The sequence below is a fragment of the Pseudorca crassidens genome, chromosome 8, assembly GCF_039906515.1.
Source record: "Pseudorca crassidens isolate mPseCra1 chromosome 8, mPseCra1.hap1, whole genome shotgun sequence".
Taxonomy (NCBI): Eukaryota; Metazoa; Chordata; class Mammalia; order Artiodactyla; family Delphinidae; genus Pseudorca; species Pseudorca crassidens.
The window spans coordinates 70065260-70083599 of NC_090303.1; the positions used below are offsets into that span (position 1 = coordinate 70065260).

The 18340-nt window shown below is 37.6% G+C and overlaps 1 protein-coding gene across 4 annotated transcripts in view; it reads right to left on the reverse strand.

The window, feature by feature from the left end:
* DOCK4 (dedicator of cytokinesis 4) overlaps positions 1 to 18340 on the reverse strand; it is a 481211-nt gene that overhangs the window by 86458 nt on the left and 376413 nt on the right. For all 4 annotated transcript variants that reach the window (XR_010945592.1, XM_067746757.1, XM_067746758.1 and 1 more), the window contains exon 26: positions 6883 to 6981. Coding sequence is in view for 3 of the 4 variants with exons in the window: in XM_067746757.1 (XP_067602858.1) it covers positions 6883 to 6981 (99 nt within the window). In the remaining variant the exon portion in view is untranslated. The remainder of the gene's footprint in view (positions 1 to 6882; positions 6982 to 18340) is intronic.

Below are 18340 nucleotides of genomic sequence, written 5' to 3' on the forward strand. Positions count from 1 at the left end.
GGCTCTGTGCTTAGGACACAAAGACAGAGCCCCTACTCTCAGAGAGCCCACAGTCATCAAGAATACAAGGAAACAACAAATAATAACATGTATTGTTGCACATGCTGTCACAGAGGGGGACTGCAGTCTATGAAGGCTTCATTTAAAAAAAGTGATACCTGGGCCGGATTTTACTGCAGGAGCTGAAATCAGGGAAGGGATTAACGGGGTACAAATTAGGCAATGGACGTGAGGTGTGGTGGAATAGGCATTTCAGGTAGACAAAAAAAAAAAAAAAAGACCCAGAGGAATTAAAAATTATCTATATGGTTTGTTAGGAATATACAAGTAATCGTAGTAATCTTAAGTGACTGGAATGAAAGGTATTTGGAAAGGGATGGAGGACAACGAGGATGGAAGGTAGACTGAAGTTAAGGAAAACTTGACGAAAAGACTGGACTTTGTCCTGCAGTTAATGTAAAGTCCTCAGAGTTTTAAAGTTGGCCTGAGACTTGATCAGATATGATTGTTGAAAGCTAGTGGGCCAGTATAAGGGAGACAATGAAAGGTAATAATAATGTTGTACATAACTTCCAGAACATGTACACTGTCAGGCTTAGAGCAAGATCACCACAGTTCTATATGAAAAGTCACAATCAACAAAAAACAGGAGTCTTACTGCTCTCTATATGCATAAAATGCCAGGGATATGGCCCCAGTAGAAGGTAGGTGTATAATAAAACATTACTGACTACAGAAGAAGGAAAAAAAAACCCTAATCACTGCTTAGTTTTTGCTTTTGTTCATTTCTAAAATAATGGCATGTTCTAGAGAAGGAAGGAAACAATGCAGAGGACCAGCGCTCAGGTCCGCGCTCCTACACACTTCAGGCGACGCTGTGACTCACAAGTACTTGAGGACCAAGGAGAAGAAATGGCCTACTGTTCACAATGCTGGAAGCCACTCCAACAGTAACCCTGGAGACACCCAGGTTCTCCAAGCAAGAATGAAGTTTAAAACTGCACTAGGCTTAGCAGATACTTGAGAATTACACACTTTCAACCTTCATTTTGACTTAGAGACCCATGGGGAAACGCTAGGCCAAATCTCTCTTTGAATTGATAAGAAGAGAAAAAAAGCAGTGATGCTAGGCATAAAGAACAACCAAAAAAAGATTCATTTGAAAATCTCAATATATAATTTGTCAGTATCAATTAAGATTAAAATGTATATATCCCATGATCCAACAGTTCTACTTCCAGAAATTCATGCTACAGCAGTAAGGGCACAAATCCATAGAGATATATGTATCAAGATGTACACCACAGGATCCTTTCTAATGGCAAAAATCAGAAACATCCTGAATGCCCACTAAAAGGGAAATAATTATGGATCATCATATAATGAGATTCAGAAGAATGAATAATGTACTGGGCTATATAATGTCCATGGTATATTACTGTGTGAAAAGACGTGCAACCAGTATGATTCCATTAAAAAATGCGCGTGAGGATACAGCATAGAAAATAGTCTATGAGGATACACCCCTATGTGTTAACAGCAACTATCTCTGGGGAACAGAATCATGTGTGTGGAGGAAAAGAGGACATACACTTTATTACTTTAAACCAATAGGGTTATGTGGGATTTTTAGTGTCTAATCCCAATAACAGTTATCATTTTTCATTAATATCACTCTATTAAGTTGTACCTTTCCTTACTGATCATTCCCTTATTTACTCAATTTCTAACCTAAATGTAGATACAAAAAAATCTGCCCCCCCAAATCCCAAACTCTCCCTCTGCCAATTTAGCCTTTTTAGACGTCCTCACTTCAGGACTAGAACTACCTCATTACTTTTAAAGAGCTGACAAAGGAAATGTTATACAATTTGATAGCAAAGATTTTCGTTTAGGGAAGTTTATTGAAGTGTAGGCAAAAGCTGAGTTTAGCTGCCTGAGCAAAGAACTGAGACGTTAATAGAATTCCTAGCCCTCGCAATTACTTGGGAATGATGATAGTATCAATCTTCATCGCAAGGGGTAGTGAAATGAGATGCTGCAAGAAAAGAGTTTAGCGCTGCATCTGCTTCATGGCTGAGGGAGTGGGGCTGGGGAGGTACTACGTAACTGTTAGCCATTATCACTCTTGTTGCTTATACATATCACACTCATTTACAACTTATGATTTAGATGCCCCGATAACATTAAGGCATTAACAGAGATCGGTTTATTAGTCTTGATATTCCCAACATCTAGCCAAGGTGCTCAACAAATGTTTACTGAGTCAAGCAACTGACATAATAAAATAATAATAATAGTGCTTACCTCATGGGGTTCTTTTCAGGATTAAATGAGTTAATATTAATCAGCCTCTTAGAACAGTGCCTTACATGTACTAAGTTCTATATAAATGTTTGCTGTTTGAGGTCGTCAGTTCCTTTACCACAATACCCAAACCCCACAGTCCTCTAAGATTTTTGGTTTTATAATACATTTGGCAGCAAAACCTTACCCAAACTACTCATAGTCTTTATTTATCCCACCTAGAGCGAATATTTTATTTAGCTGCAGAAATACTGAGATGTTTGATTATACAGTTGACCCTTGAACAACATGGGTTTGGACTGTGCAGGTTCACTTATACAAATATTTTTTTCAATAGTAAATACTACAGTACTACACGATCTGCAGTTGGTTGAATCCGTGGATGCAGAGCCATGGATGTGGAGGAAACATGGATAGAGAGGAACCACGTGTACAGAGGGCTGACGCTAGGCTATATGTGGATTTTCAACTACACATAGTTCAAGGGTCAGCTGTAGTTGCTACCCCCAATTCTACTGGAGGTGCTATATGATACTATACAGTATATGTGCCATATTATCTTTCTGAAATCTCAAAAATTCTGATTTCTGCAATACATTTGGTAGAAGGACTTCAGACAAGGGACTAGAGATCAGTGCTATCATCTTCAGAAAATCTTATAACATAGATTTCAGTACCATAAATATGGATACTTGACTTTGAAGAAAATTGAGAACAGGAAAACTTTACTTGTTAAAAGGTGGTATCTGAACTTTTAAAATACAGATTAAAACCAGCTGACTAATTAGCCTTTAGTAAAATAAATGCCCTCCAGTCTGCCTTCACTCCAGTTATCCCCCTTTCATTCTTACACTGGGGAAGGTGTCCTTCCTCCCAGTCAGTCCTTCCTCCCAGTCAAGGCTAATTAGGTCCCTCCTGCTGCTTTCTTAGAGACCTCCCCCTGTGAGTTAGGACCTCTTTTATTTTCAGTGTCTCCCTCTCCACCAGCTCTGATCATTTTTATTTAAATACGTTTAAGTCTCCTCCATGATAAATATTCCTCTGACATCCCAAGTTCTCCTTCAGTAGATACCTTATACTCCTCTTCTTGAAACACTGTCTACATCCATTATATCTTTTTCTTTTTTTTTTTTTAAATTCCTCAGTCCATGACATCTTGGCTTCTACCCTCACCAATGCATTGAAAATGCTCAAGTTCACCAAACATTCGATAATTCAATAGTGCAACCAGATAGGTCTTTCTTAACACAAATGTGATCATGTCTGTCCCTTCTTAAAACCCTCCATAGTTTTCCAATGTCCTCAAAATAAAGTCTATGCACATTCACAGAGCCTTATGTCTTACATCTCTCTTCCTCACACTGTACAGTCGGTCTATCAATCTACAAATGTTGCCTGAATGCCTACAGCATGCTAGGCAAGTTCTGCGATCTGAGGATACAGCAGTGAACCAGCTGTCGTTTCAGACATCAAGAAGTTTATAACCTAGTAGCTAGGAGTTGGGGATACAGATAAACAAATAAACAAAAATATTCCAGATTCTAATAACCGTTATAAAGGTGGAATGGCAACTGTGGTATGTCAGTTAAGGATATTCAGGTGATGTTTTAGTTGAGAGATCTGAATGTCTCAGCCAAAGATGGACAGCACACGCCCACCCAGCTCTCAGCTGAGACCTCCCTTGGGGAGTTTTCCTCTAGCCTTGAATTGGGGCTGGCAGCAATTCCTAGATGCTCCAAAGCACTGTGTGCTTACTCTGTGTCTTCACCACTCTCATTTGCCTATGTTACCGCCCATTACCAGTTTGACTCTTCCCCCTATAGGAACTGGCCTTTTTGTTTCTGGTTACATAATAATGCTGGTAGCACTTGGTACATCGGAATTGCTCAATCTGAAGGACAGATAGAGTAATTAATATTGTTAAAAAAATTTCCTTGGCCTGAAGGCCCAGGTTTTTTTCTTATTTTTTTTTAGGCCCGGCTACTTTGAAGTGGGAAACATGTGTCCCTTGAAAAGGTGTGTGGCTGACTGAAATGAGGGAAAGCCACATAAAATACTTTATTCATTACTTTCATTTGCTTTATTATTGTTAATATGACTATTAAAGCATAAAACTCAATAGCTAGATTAAACAAATCATGTTTTTCAACTTATGCTTTTCTACTATTTTTTTCTCATTCCCAGGACCTGTGAAAATATGTAATTTTTCCTATGTGAAATTTTGAAATACGAAGTCATAGACTTCTTGAGTAAAACCTAATGGTTCCTCAGCTGTGTTAAATATTCAACTTGTGATGAAAATTAATAACTGCACGATTATTTTCCTTTTTAACCATATGGGTTTCTGTATGTAAGTGGGTAAGTTCTAAGATCTTTATCCATTTTTAATTCTAAACTCAAGATTAAATATAAGCACGAAAACCATGATATTTTCAGGCTTGGGCACATGCTAATCAACTGTCAGATAGATTACATCTGCCCAAACCTATTCTTTGTTTCATATGACTCAGCTTGTCAACTGATCCAAGGTAACTGAAAGATTCTTCTGAGATGATACAACAGTTAAAAGTCAAAGATAAGTGATCCCTATGCGTTATCTATATTGAAAAAAATCTAGAAATCTTCCTCTAAGGCACTATGAAGGCTTGTAATCATGCAAACGTTACACCTATAACCTATAGGTGCCTATAACCACTGTCTTATAATTCTCCATCCCCAAGTGATAGGGATAGAGTAGGATAATTAAATAGTTTGTTTAGCAATCCCACTAGGGAAGGGAATTTTAAGGAAGTCTGGGAGACTGTTGTAAGCTAATGACCACTCAACAAAATAATCCAGTAACCTAGCAACAATCTATACTACCTTTTAGGAAGAGCAGGTGCATTCAAGGGCCAGGCACACTCAAGCCACAAGTCCTGATAGTTAAAACACAAGAGAGTAGGTATGGGATCTGAATCATGTTACACGAAGTCAGGGAATTAATGGTCCTTGAAGACTAGCATTCTGCATGTAGCCAAGACAGGAATATAGGTGAAAGGGGAAAGAAACCAGGTGAAGGGGGACATTATACCAAAATCTGAGATGAACTACCATATTTAAGTATATGTTAATACCCTTTTGCTAATACACATATGATTTAAATAGCGCCATGACAGTCCCGGTTAGACCATAGGGGGTCAAAGGAGGAACTAATGATGTAAGCCTTGACATCTACCCAAAAATGAGGAAGAAGGTCGTCTTCTCCCCTCCCCACTTTTTCTTTGATTATAAAAGTGTAGCCCTCTTTGTTCTTGGGGCCATGCTCCCTTGCTGGCCAGCTTCTATCTCTCACAAGCATCCTATGCTAATAAACTCACTCTTTGCCTATAGCTTTGCCTCATGCTGACTTCTTTCTCTTCTGAGACAAAAGAACCTGAGCTTCAGTAGGTCCTGATACCAGGTGAGTAGTTTCAATTAAAAGACAGTGGGTTCAAATGTAAAATAGATAGCTAGTGGGAAGCAGCCGCATAGCACAGGGAGATCAGCTGGGTGCTTTGTGACCACCTAGAGGGGTGGGATAGGGAGGGTGGGAGGGAGATGGAAGAGGAGGAGATATGGGGATGTATGTATATGTATAAGTGATTCACTTTGTTACACAGCAGAAACTAACACACCATTGTAAAGCAATTATACTCCAATAAAGTTGTTAAAAAGAAAAAAGACAGTGGGTTCAAGTCCCCTCCTAGGTCAGAGACGGTGCGTTTAAGTCCCAATCTGCGGGTGACTTGGGTTCAAGTCCCAGACCGTGGGTTCGAGTCTCAATCTGAGTTTTGGCTGGGTTCAAGTCCCATCCGAGAAAGAGTATGGTTTCAACAGCACTTAAGTGACCCTTCCATTTTGATGGTTTATGTATGAAGCTGTCTAGAAACTGAAGCGATGGAAGAGAAATAAAAGTAAATACGGACAGAAGATAGGTCATTCCTGTGACTGAGGACAATCAGTTTCTAAGGTTTTAGTGAACACCATGAAGGAAGTGTTAAAGTCACCTAAATCTTAGCAAGGATTGGATTTTTACAAACCCAGCATCAATATCTTCCATTTAATGTCACTGTCAGAGTAGCACAGCATATTGATTAGACCAAAGCCCACAGAGAATGGCAAATACAGCTCTGCCTCCCTAGTCAGAATGTTGTAGCCAGAACTTCTCACTGTGTTTTTAGAGGGATGAAATCAGCTAATATTGTAATACATACTCCCTTATCTGCTATTAAGGCAATATTTCTAAGTCCACTTAACTAGACTCAGTCTATTTGCTTTTGTCTCATTAGTTCTGTTATTCTGTTTCTAGGTTACTGGACTTTGATGGCAGGCATTTCAAATCCTATATGCTTGTCCAAAGTAAGAATTAATTGCTTGGCTTGAGTACAGAAATTTTAAAGAATCAAGACAGAAGAGCAAATCTGTGCATAAATCTGATAAAAAACAGAATTGAATGGAATCAGGTAAAGCAATTGTCAAAAACCCATCTGAACCATGATGAATAAGAACAAGAGAAACTAAAAAGATATATTAGACACTTTAAAAAATGCCACTTACCCTTAGTTCCTCTTTCGTATTGAAACTATCAAGAAGCTGTTGATAATGTCTATCTGTCATTTGCCGTAACAGGGACAGGAGACAAGCAACAAACTCTCCCTAAGAGAAAAAAAAGGAAGCATGTTTTTTACTAAGTACATAAAAAAACATCAGTAACTTACCTTCAACTGATCTCAAATAGAACACTTGAAAAGAAAACCCACTATGATCCAAATTTACCCTATGATGTTGTCTTAATCTAAATTAACCATAATATTACAGTAAAATTTCTCCCTGTAATGATTACCATTTACTTGGTACACATGCATTTTAAAATTTAGAGTGGGGACTTCCCTGGTGGCACAGTGGTTAAGAATCCACCTGCCAATGCAGGGGACACGGGTTCAATCCCTGGTCCAGGAAGAGCCCACATGCCGTGGAGCAACTAAGCCCGTGTGCCACAACTACTGTGCCGCAACTGAGCCTGCAAGCCACAACTACTGAGCCCATGTGCCACAACTACTGAAGCCCGCATGCCAAAACTACTGAGCCCGTGCGCCTAGAGCCCATGCTCTGCAACAAGAGAAGCCACTGCAATGAGAAGCCCGCGCAACACAATGAAGAGTAGCCTCCGCTCACCACTACTAGAGAAAGTCCGCACGTAGCAACAAAGACCCAACGCAGCCAAAAATAAATAAATAAATAAATAATGAAAAAATAAAATTTAGAGTGGATTTTTTTTAACTTGGGTGGAAGCTTTTCAGTAGGGAAGTAACTCCACACACTTAAAGAAGATAATGTACTGAGGCTCCTGACCATTTATTAAGCATTTACTATGTCTTCACTCATTATACTGTTTGAGCCTCATATCAGTGTTATAAGGTAGGGGGTATAATATTAATTTTTCTTTTTATTGAAGTATAGCTGATTTACAATATTGTGTTAATTTCTGCTGTACAACACAGGGAATGCTAATTTAAAGAAAGTAAAATGTAGGTTTGGTGGGCTAAAAGACTTGCCCAAAGTCACACAGCTAGAAACTGGCAGAGCTGCAGTTATTCCTGCGGTTTTCTACTCCAAAGCTCTTCCTGTACCTTCATGCTCCATTTTTGAACTCACATGACCTTCTCCAGCTCATCAGTGTTCATCTGCTGACTTGTTGGGTGTCAAAAAAGCCATACATTGCATAATGTTTGTTTCAATCTCCTTTTAAGAACAGTTTAGTTATTTTTTTAAATTTATTTTATTAAAGTCTAGCTGATTTACAATGTTGTGTTAATTTCTGCTGTACAGTAAAATGATTCTGTAATACAGAACATATATATACACACTTTTTCTTATTCTTTTCCATTATGGTTTATCATAGGATATTGAATATAGTGCTATATGGTAGGACCTTGTTTATCCATCCTGTATAAACTAGTTTGCATCTGCTAACCCCAAACTCCCAACCCACCCCTCCCCCATCTCCCCTCCCCCTTGGCAATCACAAGTCTAAGAACAGTTTAAGTTAACTGTGATTCTTTTGTGCTTGGGTGCTACGTGATTGACTCCTACAAAGTCCAAATCTTAAAAATTAATAATGAAAAAGAAAAAATATATATAGCATCCATAGATTTGAAGACTTATAAAATTGCTATCACTTGTATTTCCTGATGCATTTCTAACTTAAAATATATGTTTTCAATGCAAACTTTTTTGCTCAGCAAAGAATTTATCTACTTTTAGTTACATTTAAAACAATACAAGCACAACAGGAGAAGTAATCAGTGGTAATTGACTGTGCATTTAGAGAAATTCAGTTTAATTGGGAATTGGTTTCTTTGAGTTTACATGGAAAAAGATTACAGGCTCACATGTAAAATCTGAGACTAAAAGCCCTGAGTAATCGGATTTACCAAGAGAGGCAGCTAAGTCAGGACAGTCAAACGTATCCCCACCAAGGCCATGGGAGGCCTGAGGATGCTACTTAATGGCCATGTCAGGGTAACCAGAGATGCAAGCTGGCTCCTTGCATGTGGATAATCAACTGCAACACACAGATATGACAAGTAATTATCCCTACATACTTTTTAGGGCAAATATTTAAGAACTAACCAGTATGGGCTAGCAGAAATACCCTCTAAGCTCAACATATTACTTTGTTAATGCACAAAGGAATCCTTGATACTTAACACAAGAAATAGAAAATTTAAGGGCACAATCATGAATATTTTAGTGTATGTGTATGAAGAAATAACCCAAGGCTAGGAAGAAACTACTTGAAAGGACTGGGAGCTCATACATGACTGGTGCTCATATATGACTGAGAATAGTGTTTATTCTCACCAGTCAGACTGAAAAATCCTCACTACTAATAGGGCATCAGGGCATCAGTTAGAGTACTAAAAGTACTCTTTTCCTCAGTAGTGGGGAAAAATTACTCCTAGAATAAATGCTGCTCTGATCCTACCTAAAAAAGTTCAAAAGCAAGACCTGGAACAATCTAACGTCCCCAAGAAACTGCCATCCTCATCCCACAGCAAAGGTCAAAGATAGTTTTTGGAATTAAAAAAAAATTCACCTCCCAACAAGGTAAAATTTACAATGTCTGGCGTTCAATAAAAAATTACTAGGCTTACACAGAAATAGGAAAAAAAATGATGAAACAAATGAGAAGAGAAAATAATCAATCAATAGAAACAGACCAGAAATGACACACATAATAGAATTAGCAGTCAAGGACATTAAAATAGTTTTTAGTACTGTATTCTATATATTCAGGAAGCTTGAGGAAAGACTGAACATGTTAATTAGAGGCATGTACGATTTCAAAAGGAACCAAATTAAACTTCTAGAGATGAAGATTGTCATGTATGAGATGAAAATTCACTGAATGGGACTAATGTCAGATTAGACTGTGGACAAAGAACGTCACCTGCCGTTTCAGTAAACAAAGGCTGTTCAGTCATCATCTACTACAGCCACCCCTGATGGTGCACCCTGAGGGGAATTCAGGATGGAGAAAACAGGATACTGGTCCTAGATAGTTAAGATGGATATCAAAGGAATAATTTCAATAAGCCCAGACTCTTGAATCTTCTCATACATAGAAAAGCACTAAAATCATTTACTTGAGATGTCTGTTTTTTGTGATTAGCAATAATCTTTCGATGTTCGACTACATTTTTTTTTTTTTTTCAGTAAAAACTCCTATATATCCTGGTTCCTCCCTTACCTCTTTGGGACAGTCCCTCAGAACTATCTGAGAGGCTGCCATCTGGGGCTATACTCCTCAGTAAGTCCACTAAATAAAACATAATTCTCAACTTTTAGGTTGTGCATTTTTTTTCAGTCAACAGACAATATAGAAGAAGACAGCATAATAGATATCCTCCAAAATGAAACAGAGGAAAAAAAAAAAAACTAAAAGAGAAGAAAAAAGCACAGTGAACTCTAGGACAACTTCAAGTAGCAAAATATATACGTAATTGCAGACCTCAAAGAGAAGGGGTCAGAAAAAGTAGTTGAAGAAATAAGGGGAAAAAATTTCAGATTCTTTGAAAAGCATAAACCTATATATCAAAGAATTTCAACAAACCCTAAGCATACAAAGCATGAAAAAAATTACATCAAAGCACAACATAGTAAAATTGCTGATAGCCAGTGATAAAGAGAAAATCTTAACACCACTGAGAGGAAAAAAAAGACACATTATATCCAGAGGAAGAAAGATAAGGATGAGAGATTTCTCACTGGAAACAATACAAACTAAAGATAAATATGAGAGATTTCTCACTGGAAACAATACAAGCTAGAAAACAGTGGAGCAACATCTTTAGAGTACTGAAAGAAAACAACTATCAACCAAGAATTTGTTACCCAGTAAAATTCTTTCAAAAACAAAGACAAAATAAAGACTTTTCAGACATCCCAAGACTTGAACAGTTCACCACTTCTACTCAACATTATAGTGAAGGTTCTAGTAAGTGCAATAAAGCAAGAACAAGAAATAAAGAAATACAGATTGGAAAGGAATTTTAAAAAAGCTGTCTTTATTCACAGACAACATATTTGTGTACAAAGAAAATGCTACAGAATCTACAGTGAGCTACTAGAACTACTTAAGTGAGTTAATCAATGTTTAAGAATACAAGTTCAGTGTACAAAAAGCAATTTTCTGCATAATGAAAATGAACAATTAGAAATTGAAATTTAAAATAATATAATTTATAATACCATTAAAATATGAACTACTTAGTGATATATATGACAGAATATATGTAAGATCTGCTGAACACTACAAAACCTTGATGAGAGCAATTAAAGATGACCTAAATAAATAGAGAGATATACTATGTTCATAGACTGCGATTCAATATTGTTAAGATGTTAACTCACTCCAAATTGATATATAAATTCAATGCAATCCCACTCCATATCATAGCAGGTATTTTGGGGGGCAGAAAGTGACAAGCTGATTTTAAAATTCATATGGAAGTGCAAAGGACCTGGAATAGTGAAAACAACTATGAAAAAGAACAAACTTAAAGGTCTTAGACTACCTGACTTCGAGACTAAACTATAACACTAAGGTAATCAGGATACTGTGTTACTGATGTCCAAACAGAAAAATAGATAAATAGAACAGAAAGCCCAAACCAGAAACAATCCAAACGCTCACGAACAGGTGAATGAATAAACAAATTATAGCATATCCATATAATAAAATACTATTCAGCATTAAAAAGAAATGAACTACTGATAAACAGAGTAACACTGATGAAACTCAAATAATTATATTGAAGAAGTCAAAATGCCCTCCTCCTTCACCATTCCCCCAAAAAACCAACAACAATAACCACATACTGTATGATTTCATTCATATAAAAATCTAGAAAATGCAAACTTATCTATGGTAACAGAAAGTAGGTCAGTGGTTGCCTGGGGATGAGGTAATGAAGAGGGGCAAGAGGGAGGGAATACAAACAAGCACAAAGAAACTTGCAAGAGTAATAGACATGTTCGTTATCTGGATGGTGATGAAGGTTCACAGGTATGTATATTATGTCAAAATTTTATCAAACTGTAGACTTTAAACACATGCAATTTTTTGCATGTCAATTATATCTCTAAACTTTAAAAAAATAAGACATTATGACAATATTATCATTTATGGAACTATGTGTAAGTTGCTGTATTTTGATTATATTATCAAGTTTATCCCTCACTAGAGCCTTGTTGGGTGGACACTATTAACTTAACGTTACAGTGAGATCTATTAAAGTTAATAACATATTTATCCCACGTTCCACAGTCAGAAAATGGTGAAGCTGGGGTGTTAACCTAGGTATCTCTGGCTCTTCTTCCTGCTGCTCAGACTGATTTATTTTGTTGAGGAAATATAACTGAGCTTGGGGGTTATATTTCAAATACAAATAGGTATATAAGAATCTGTCTGTTGATAACCAATGTCTGTACCTTTTAGCCTGTCTTATGTCTTGACATGAAAATGTAAATCTAGTTGGTAGAAATGCATTCAATGTTTCATCTCTTAGTTTTTCTACATCCTATCTACACTGTCTCCAATGCAGCTACTAGATCAATATTCTTATTTATTTCAACATACATTCTGTGAATAGTGAAATATCTTAAATGACATTATTTTTAATAATTTTAGCAATAATAAAAATTATTCAAAAGTGAATAGACTTTCATTAAATCTTTACAGTCACCATACCTAGGAGAATACCTCTTTGAATCCATATCCTATTTATATCTGTCACATCTGGTTTAGGCCTAATGCAAACAACTTGTCATCCTGATATCTAATCTTGGCACAATTAAGACATGTTGTCAATCCCAATATTTACTGTACAATGTCATTTTATTTATTCACTTCATCAATTTAGGAACTCCAAGCACATTTAACCCTGTTAAGAGGCCTAGACGTCCAATATTTTTTACCCGTAATGTAACTTTGTTTCTAAGAGATTTTTAAGTGTCTACATGAAAACCCTAGACTCACAATTTATTAAAAAGAATAAATAAAAAACCGCTGTTGGCCAAGATTCACTTCATTTTAGTGTTGGAACTTTTTATGTACAAATCACCATCAGAAAGAACTCTACGCTATAGTGGCTTGCATCCATTTTACAACTAGATGGAGCACACTGGGCATTTCCACCAATAACTGTGAAGAAGATTATTAGACGGCTACAACAGTCTTCAAGAAACCTTCTATTATACATACCCACAATTTTCCCCAGAAACATCTCACAGAATTCTCCTGCCTTCTTCTCCTTCCCCCAACCACAGCCCATGGTGCGCAAAAACTTTCAATAAATGCAGAGTATATCTTAGACGTGGCTCCTGCTGAACTGAGTCACCTGCACTATAAATGGTGCTGAACAGAATTATGGGCAAAGAAAAGAAGCATTTATCACTTGTAAGGAACTGTGGAGTCCAATTAGTTTGAGGGTGTGAACAAACAGCCATGTATGCCCCTTTATAAAATCTGCTTCCACATACAATTAGATGTTTGAAAGGAACCGATTACAATGGTGCTGCTTTTTTTTTTTTTTTCCAGCTAGAGAGAGTATTTTAAACCTAAAAGAGCAGTTGGTAGAAGAACAAAAAGTACAATCCTTTTAGATAGTAAAAATAAGGCTACTATTATCTGGAATTATGACAAGAGCGGAAGCCGGTCATCCTGTTGGTGTTACTGGGAGGCAGGGTGACAGCCGTGGTACTCACAGAGAGCTGAAACACTTCACCACGACACACTGTGGGACCGACTTTTACCTACATTATGTCTGCTTATTGTGGGCACCTTTTCTGTAAAGACTGAAGGGTGCTCAGGGTAGGACTGCCATGTAAAGACTCCCTATTCAGAAAGCCTGTTCTCTAAATAAGAGAAAATGATGAAGAAATTAGACAGGTCTTCAGTGCCCAGAGAAATGACCTTGTCAATGACCAGAACATATTTCTCACCATAGAATTCATTATAATGCAAGAGCTCTTTACAGGAAACTGCCCTGTTTGCTATAAGAGCAGGAAGCCCCTTTTCTTGTCACTTTAGCAAAGCTATATTGTAACTAACTTTTAAACCAGGGACCTCCATGCTCTACTCATCTCCAGCCCAAGCACACATTTCAAATCTTTTAATCACACAATACCTTGCCTAACTTGTCAGTTCTTTCCGTACATCAAAGAAGTAGAAATGAAGAATAAGTAATTAACAGATGACCAGATCTCTTCCCTAGCTTTCCCTTCAGTAATCTCCCGAACAGAATGTGTGACCACACTGTATGAACAAGATAACATCCAGAGGAAGATCACAAGGGAGTTGACAGGCCTGCACACATTGGGGATGGCAATGACTCTGACCCGCATCTCAGTGATGAACTGAGATTACTACCCTGTTTCCCTTTAAACCCTTTCATGGCTGAGCAGAATCTTCAGAGGTGGTTTTTGAGGGATGCTGAGTCCACCATCTCCCCAGATTGCCGGCATTCTGATTAAAGCCACCTTTCTTTTCTATACTTGTGAGTATGTAATTGATTTTGGTTAATTCGGTAACAATAACAACAACAACACAGGTATTACTTCTGTAATAATAATAATAATATTACGGACCACTGTTGCTACCACAATTACTAACGGCTAAAATGTACTGATATTGTTTAAACACTTTTACAGATTTGATGAAACCCTCACACTAACTTTGAGATAAGTAAAATTATTTTCTCTATTTTAAAGGCAAAGAAACAGAGGCTAAAGATACTAGGTAACTTGCCCAAGAGCATGCGTAGTTAATCAAAGGGAAGAGTAGGATTCAAACCAGGTCTGCCTGAGGACTCAAAAAAAAAAAAGAGCCTTAAAGCATAAAACTAAGGTGCCAAACAATTTAAGTGCATGTTTTCTCGCAAACTTCATCCCACATACCTAGAGTGAGCTTGGTTTTTCACACAGCAAGGGGCACAACAGAGCTACGTGGGGGAAGGTTTCACTTTATGTGATTTTCCTAAAATTGTAGCACACCGGACGATCAAACTGCCTGCCCAAATCCATCCACGAGCTTCATGCATTGCCTTCTCAAGTCTCTTAATTTGCACTGATTATTACACTGTGAAGCCCTACAGGCCATGCATGTCCCAGAGAAATTTGGTAGTTTCAACCCTGCCTATGGATACAAAGCAGTTTGAAAAAGTGTTCTAGCTTTTTACCTCGGGCAGTCTTTGACCACATGGAGCATTTCCTATGATTTTGTTTGCTCTGCCATTATAATTTTAGAATTGTGTTCGAGCTGTATTGCCAGGAAGCAGTTGAAATGTTACCATCAAAACCAAAATGAAGGAGCCTTTCTTCTGCTTTTGGGAAGGTGGAGTATATATGTTTTTCCCAATTCCTCCTGCCAAGTACAACTAAAACCCCTCCATTATATATAAAACAAACAGAATACAACTCTGGAAGGTGGAAAGAAAAGACTGGCTAGAGACTCTGGACCCAAGGAAGGACATAGTGCTGAGTTCTCTGGGTTTTCTTCTTGCCTCATATATCCCACCCCTGGAGCCGAAGAAGCTGGCCGTCTTGAAACACCAACTACTGCAAAGAAAATTCCCCCCAAAAGCCTATTCTCTTGGGCCAAAGGATCAGGAAATGGGCAGTTTAAGAAGAAAAAACTTTTAGCAGTCATTGCTCTACTGCAGCTGAATTCTACAAAACACTTTGGCCTTTCTCACACCTGCAAAAGCCAAATGGGGAGCCAGGACTTCCATCCTCACAAGGCTGTGATGAGGCACCCAACATCTCTCTCCAGAGCGGACAGCAAGATAGGGAGCAGGGACTTTCATGACAACTGGTCTGTGTCAGTGAAGACAATGCGAGGAACCTGGACTTCTACCTCCATCTGGCCATAATGAATTGGCACCCAACCCCTTACCCTGCCAAGTCACGTGACATAAGGCCACCTGAAACAGGTGTAAATAAGATCCAGAGTCTTATAATACAAAAATGTCCAGATTTCAATTGAAAATCACTCATCATACCCAAAATCAAGATATAAAATTGAATGAAAAAAGACAAGAGATGTCAACACTGAGGTGATAGAGATGTTAAAATTATCTGACATAACTAATACAAAAATCAACTTAAAATGGTTCATGGACTTAAACGTAATATAGAAAACTCTAACACTTTTTAGGAAAAAAGAACTAGGAGAGAGCCTTCACGATACAGGGCTAGACAAAAAGAGTTCTTCAGCTTGACATCAAAAGCATGACCTGTAAAAGGAAAAATTGATAAATTGGGCTTCATTGAAATGAAAAATTTTTGCTCTACAAAAGACCTGTTAAAAGGATGAAAAAAACAAGCTACAGAGTGGGAGAAAATATTTGTAAACCACATATTCAATGAAGGACAAGGATCTAGAATATATAAAGAACTCTCAAAACTCAAGAGTAAAAAGCAATCCAATCAGAAAATGGGAAAATGACATAAAAAGACATCCCACTGAAGGGGATATATAGATGGCAAATATGTGAAAGATGTTCAGCATCATCAGCCATTAGGGAAATGCAAATCAAAATCATGATAAGATGTCACTACCTACCTATCAGAACGCCCCCATCCCCTCTCCACTCTTCAAAGTGAAAACACCAAGTGCTGACTATGGTGTTGAGAAATTGGATCATTCATCATACACTGTGTATATGAGAATGTAAAGTGATACACCCACTAGGGAAAACAGTTAGGCCATTTATTACAAAACTAAATATGCAACAACCATACAATTCAGCAGTCATACTCTTGGGAGTATTTAACCTGGAGAAATGAAGATTTATGGTTAGATAAAAACTTGCACACAAATGTTTATAGTAGCTTTGTTAGTAACAGCCAAATTCTGGAAACAACCAAGATGGCCTTCAACGGGGATAATTAAACACACTGTGGTACATCCATACCATGAAAACTACTGACTAAGGAAAAGGAACAAATTATATATAGATACACACACACAATGACCTGGATGAATCTCTAGAGGATTATGCTGACTTAAAAAAAAAAAAAAAAGCCAATCACAAAAGGTTATATACTGTATGATTATATTTGTACAACATTTGTTTTTTTAAAGAAGATGTTGGGGGTAGGAGTTTTATTAATTAATTAATTTATTTTTGCTGTGTTGGGTCTTCGTTTCTGTGCGAGGGCTTTCTCTAGTTGTGGCAAATGGGGGCCACTCTTCATCGCGGTGCACGGGCCTCTCACTATCATGGCCTCTCTTGTTGCGGAGCACAGGCTCCAGACGCGCAGGCTCAGTAGTTGTGGCTCACGGGCCTAGTCGCTCTGCGGCATGCGGGATCCTCCCAGACCAGGGCTCGAACCCGTGTCCCCTGCATTAGCAGGCAGATTCTCAACCACTGCGCCACCAGGGAAGCCCACGTACAATATTTTTTTAATTAATTTTTTTAATCGAAGTAGAGTTGATTTACATTGTTGTGCCAATCTCTGCCGTACAGTGAAGTGACTCAAATACAACATTCTTAAAATGACAAAACTATAGAAATGGAGAATAGATTTTGTGGTTGTCAGGCTTAAGAAGGAGGTGAAGATGGGAGGGAAGTGAGTTTGGCTGTAAAAGGGCAAGATGGGGGATTCCTGGGGTGATGGAAATATTCTGCATCTTGATTAATGTCAATAGCCTAGTTGTGATACTGTTCTATAGTTCGATAAGAGGTTACCACTGGGGAGACTGGAGAAAAGGCACGTGGAATATCTATGTTATTTTTTGCAACTGCACGTGACTCTACAATTATTGCAAAATAAAAAGTTCAGAAAAACATGAAAAGACAGAACAAAAAAATTCAAAACAAAACCCCCCAAACTTTCAAACCCATAATGAACTCCAGTGGTTTTCAGGAAAAAACGACGTTTTGAGCATTTACTATGAACCAAATAATAGCTAAATACACAAAGCCAACCCTATGAGGTAGGCAGCATTTTACACATGAAATTCCATCAGACCATGAGAAATTAACTGCTTGCTCTTCTTTTCTTTTAATGAGGCAGTACAGCTATTACACATATTAGGAAGTTTTTTCATACTCTCTTTAACCTTAGTTTGTTAAAAGAAAGAATTTAACTTTACTTCCCAAACCCAGGGCTTGGCAGGAGGAATCAGGTAAATCTTAGCTCTGAAAGCAGAGAAAATAAAATTCAATGCAAGATGGCCATCCTTAAGCATTCAACTCTTGCAGGAGAGCCAGGGTGGACTTTTTATTTTTTTAAGTAAAAACAAAAATTATTTTCATCAGGGGCTAGGCAAACATTCTTAAGACAGGGGTTCTCTAATGCACAATTTGTAAAAATAATGGCAAAATGCTGACATTTTTGTAAATAATCTATATGTGAAAACTATAGCATCTACTGCCATTTTTGCAAATGGTATTTGGAAGAATGTTCTTAATCAGACCTAAAAAAAAAAAGTTTGATCAATTGA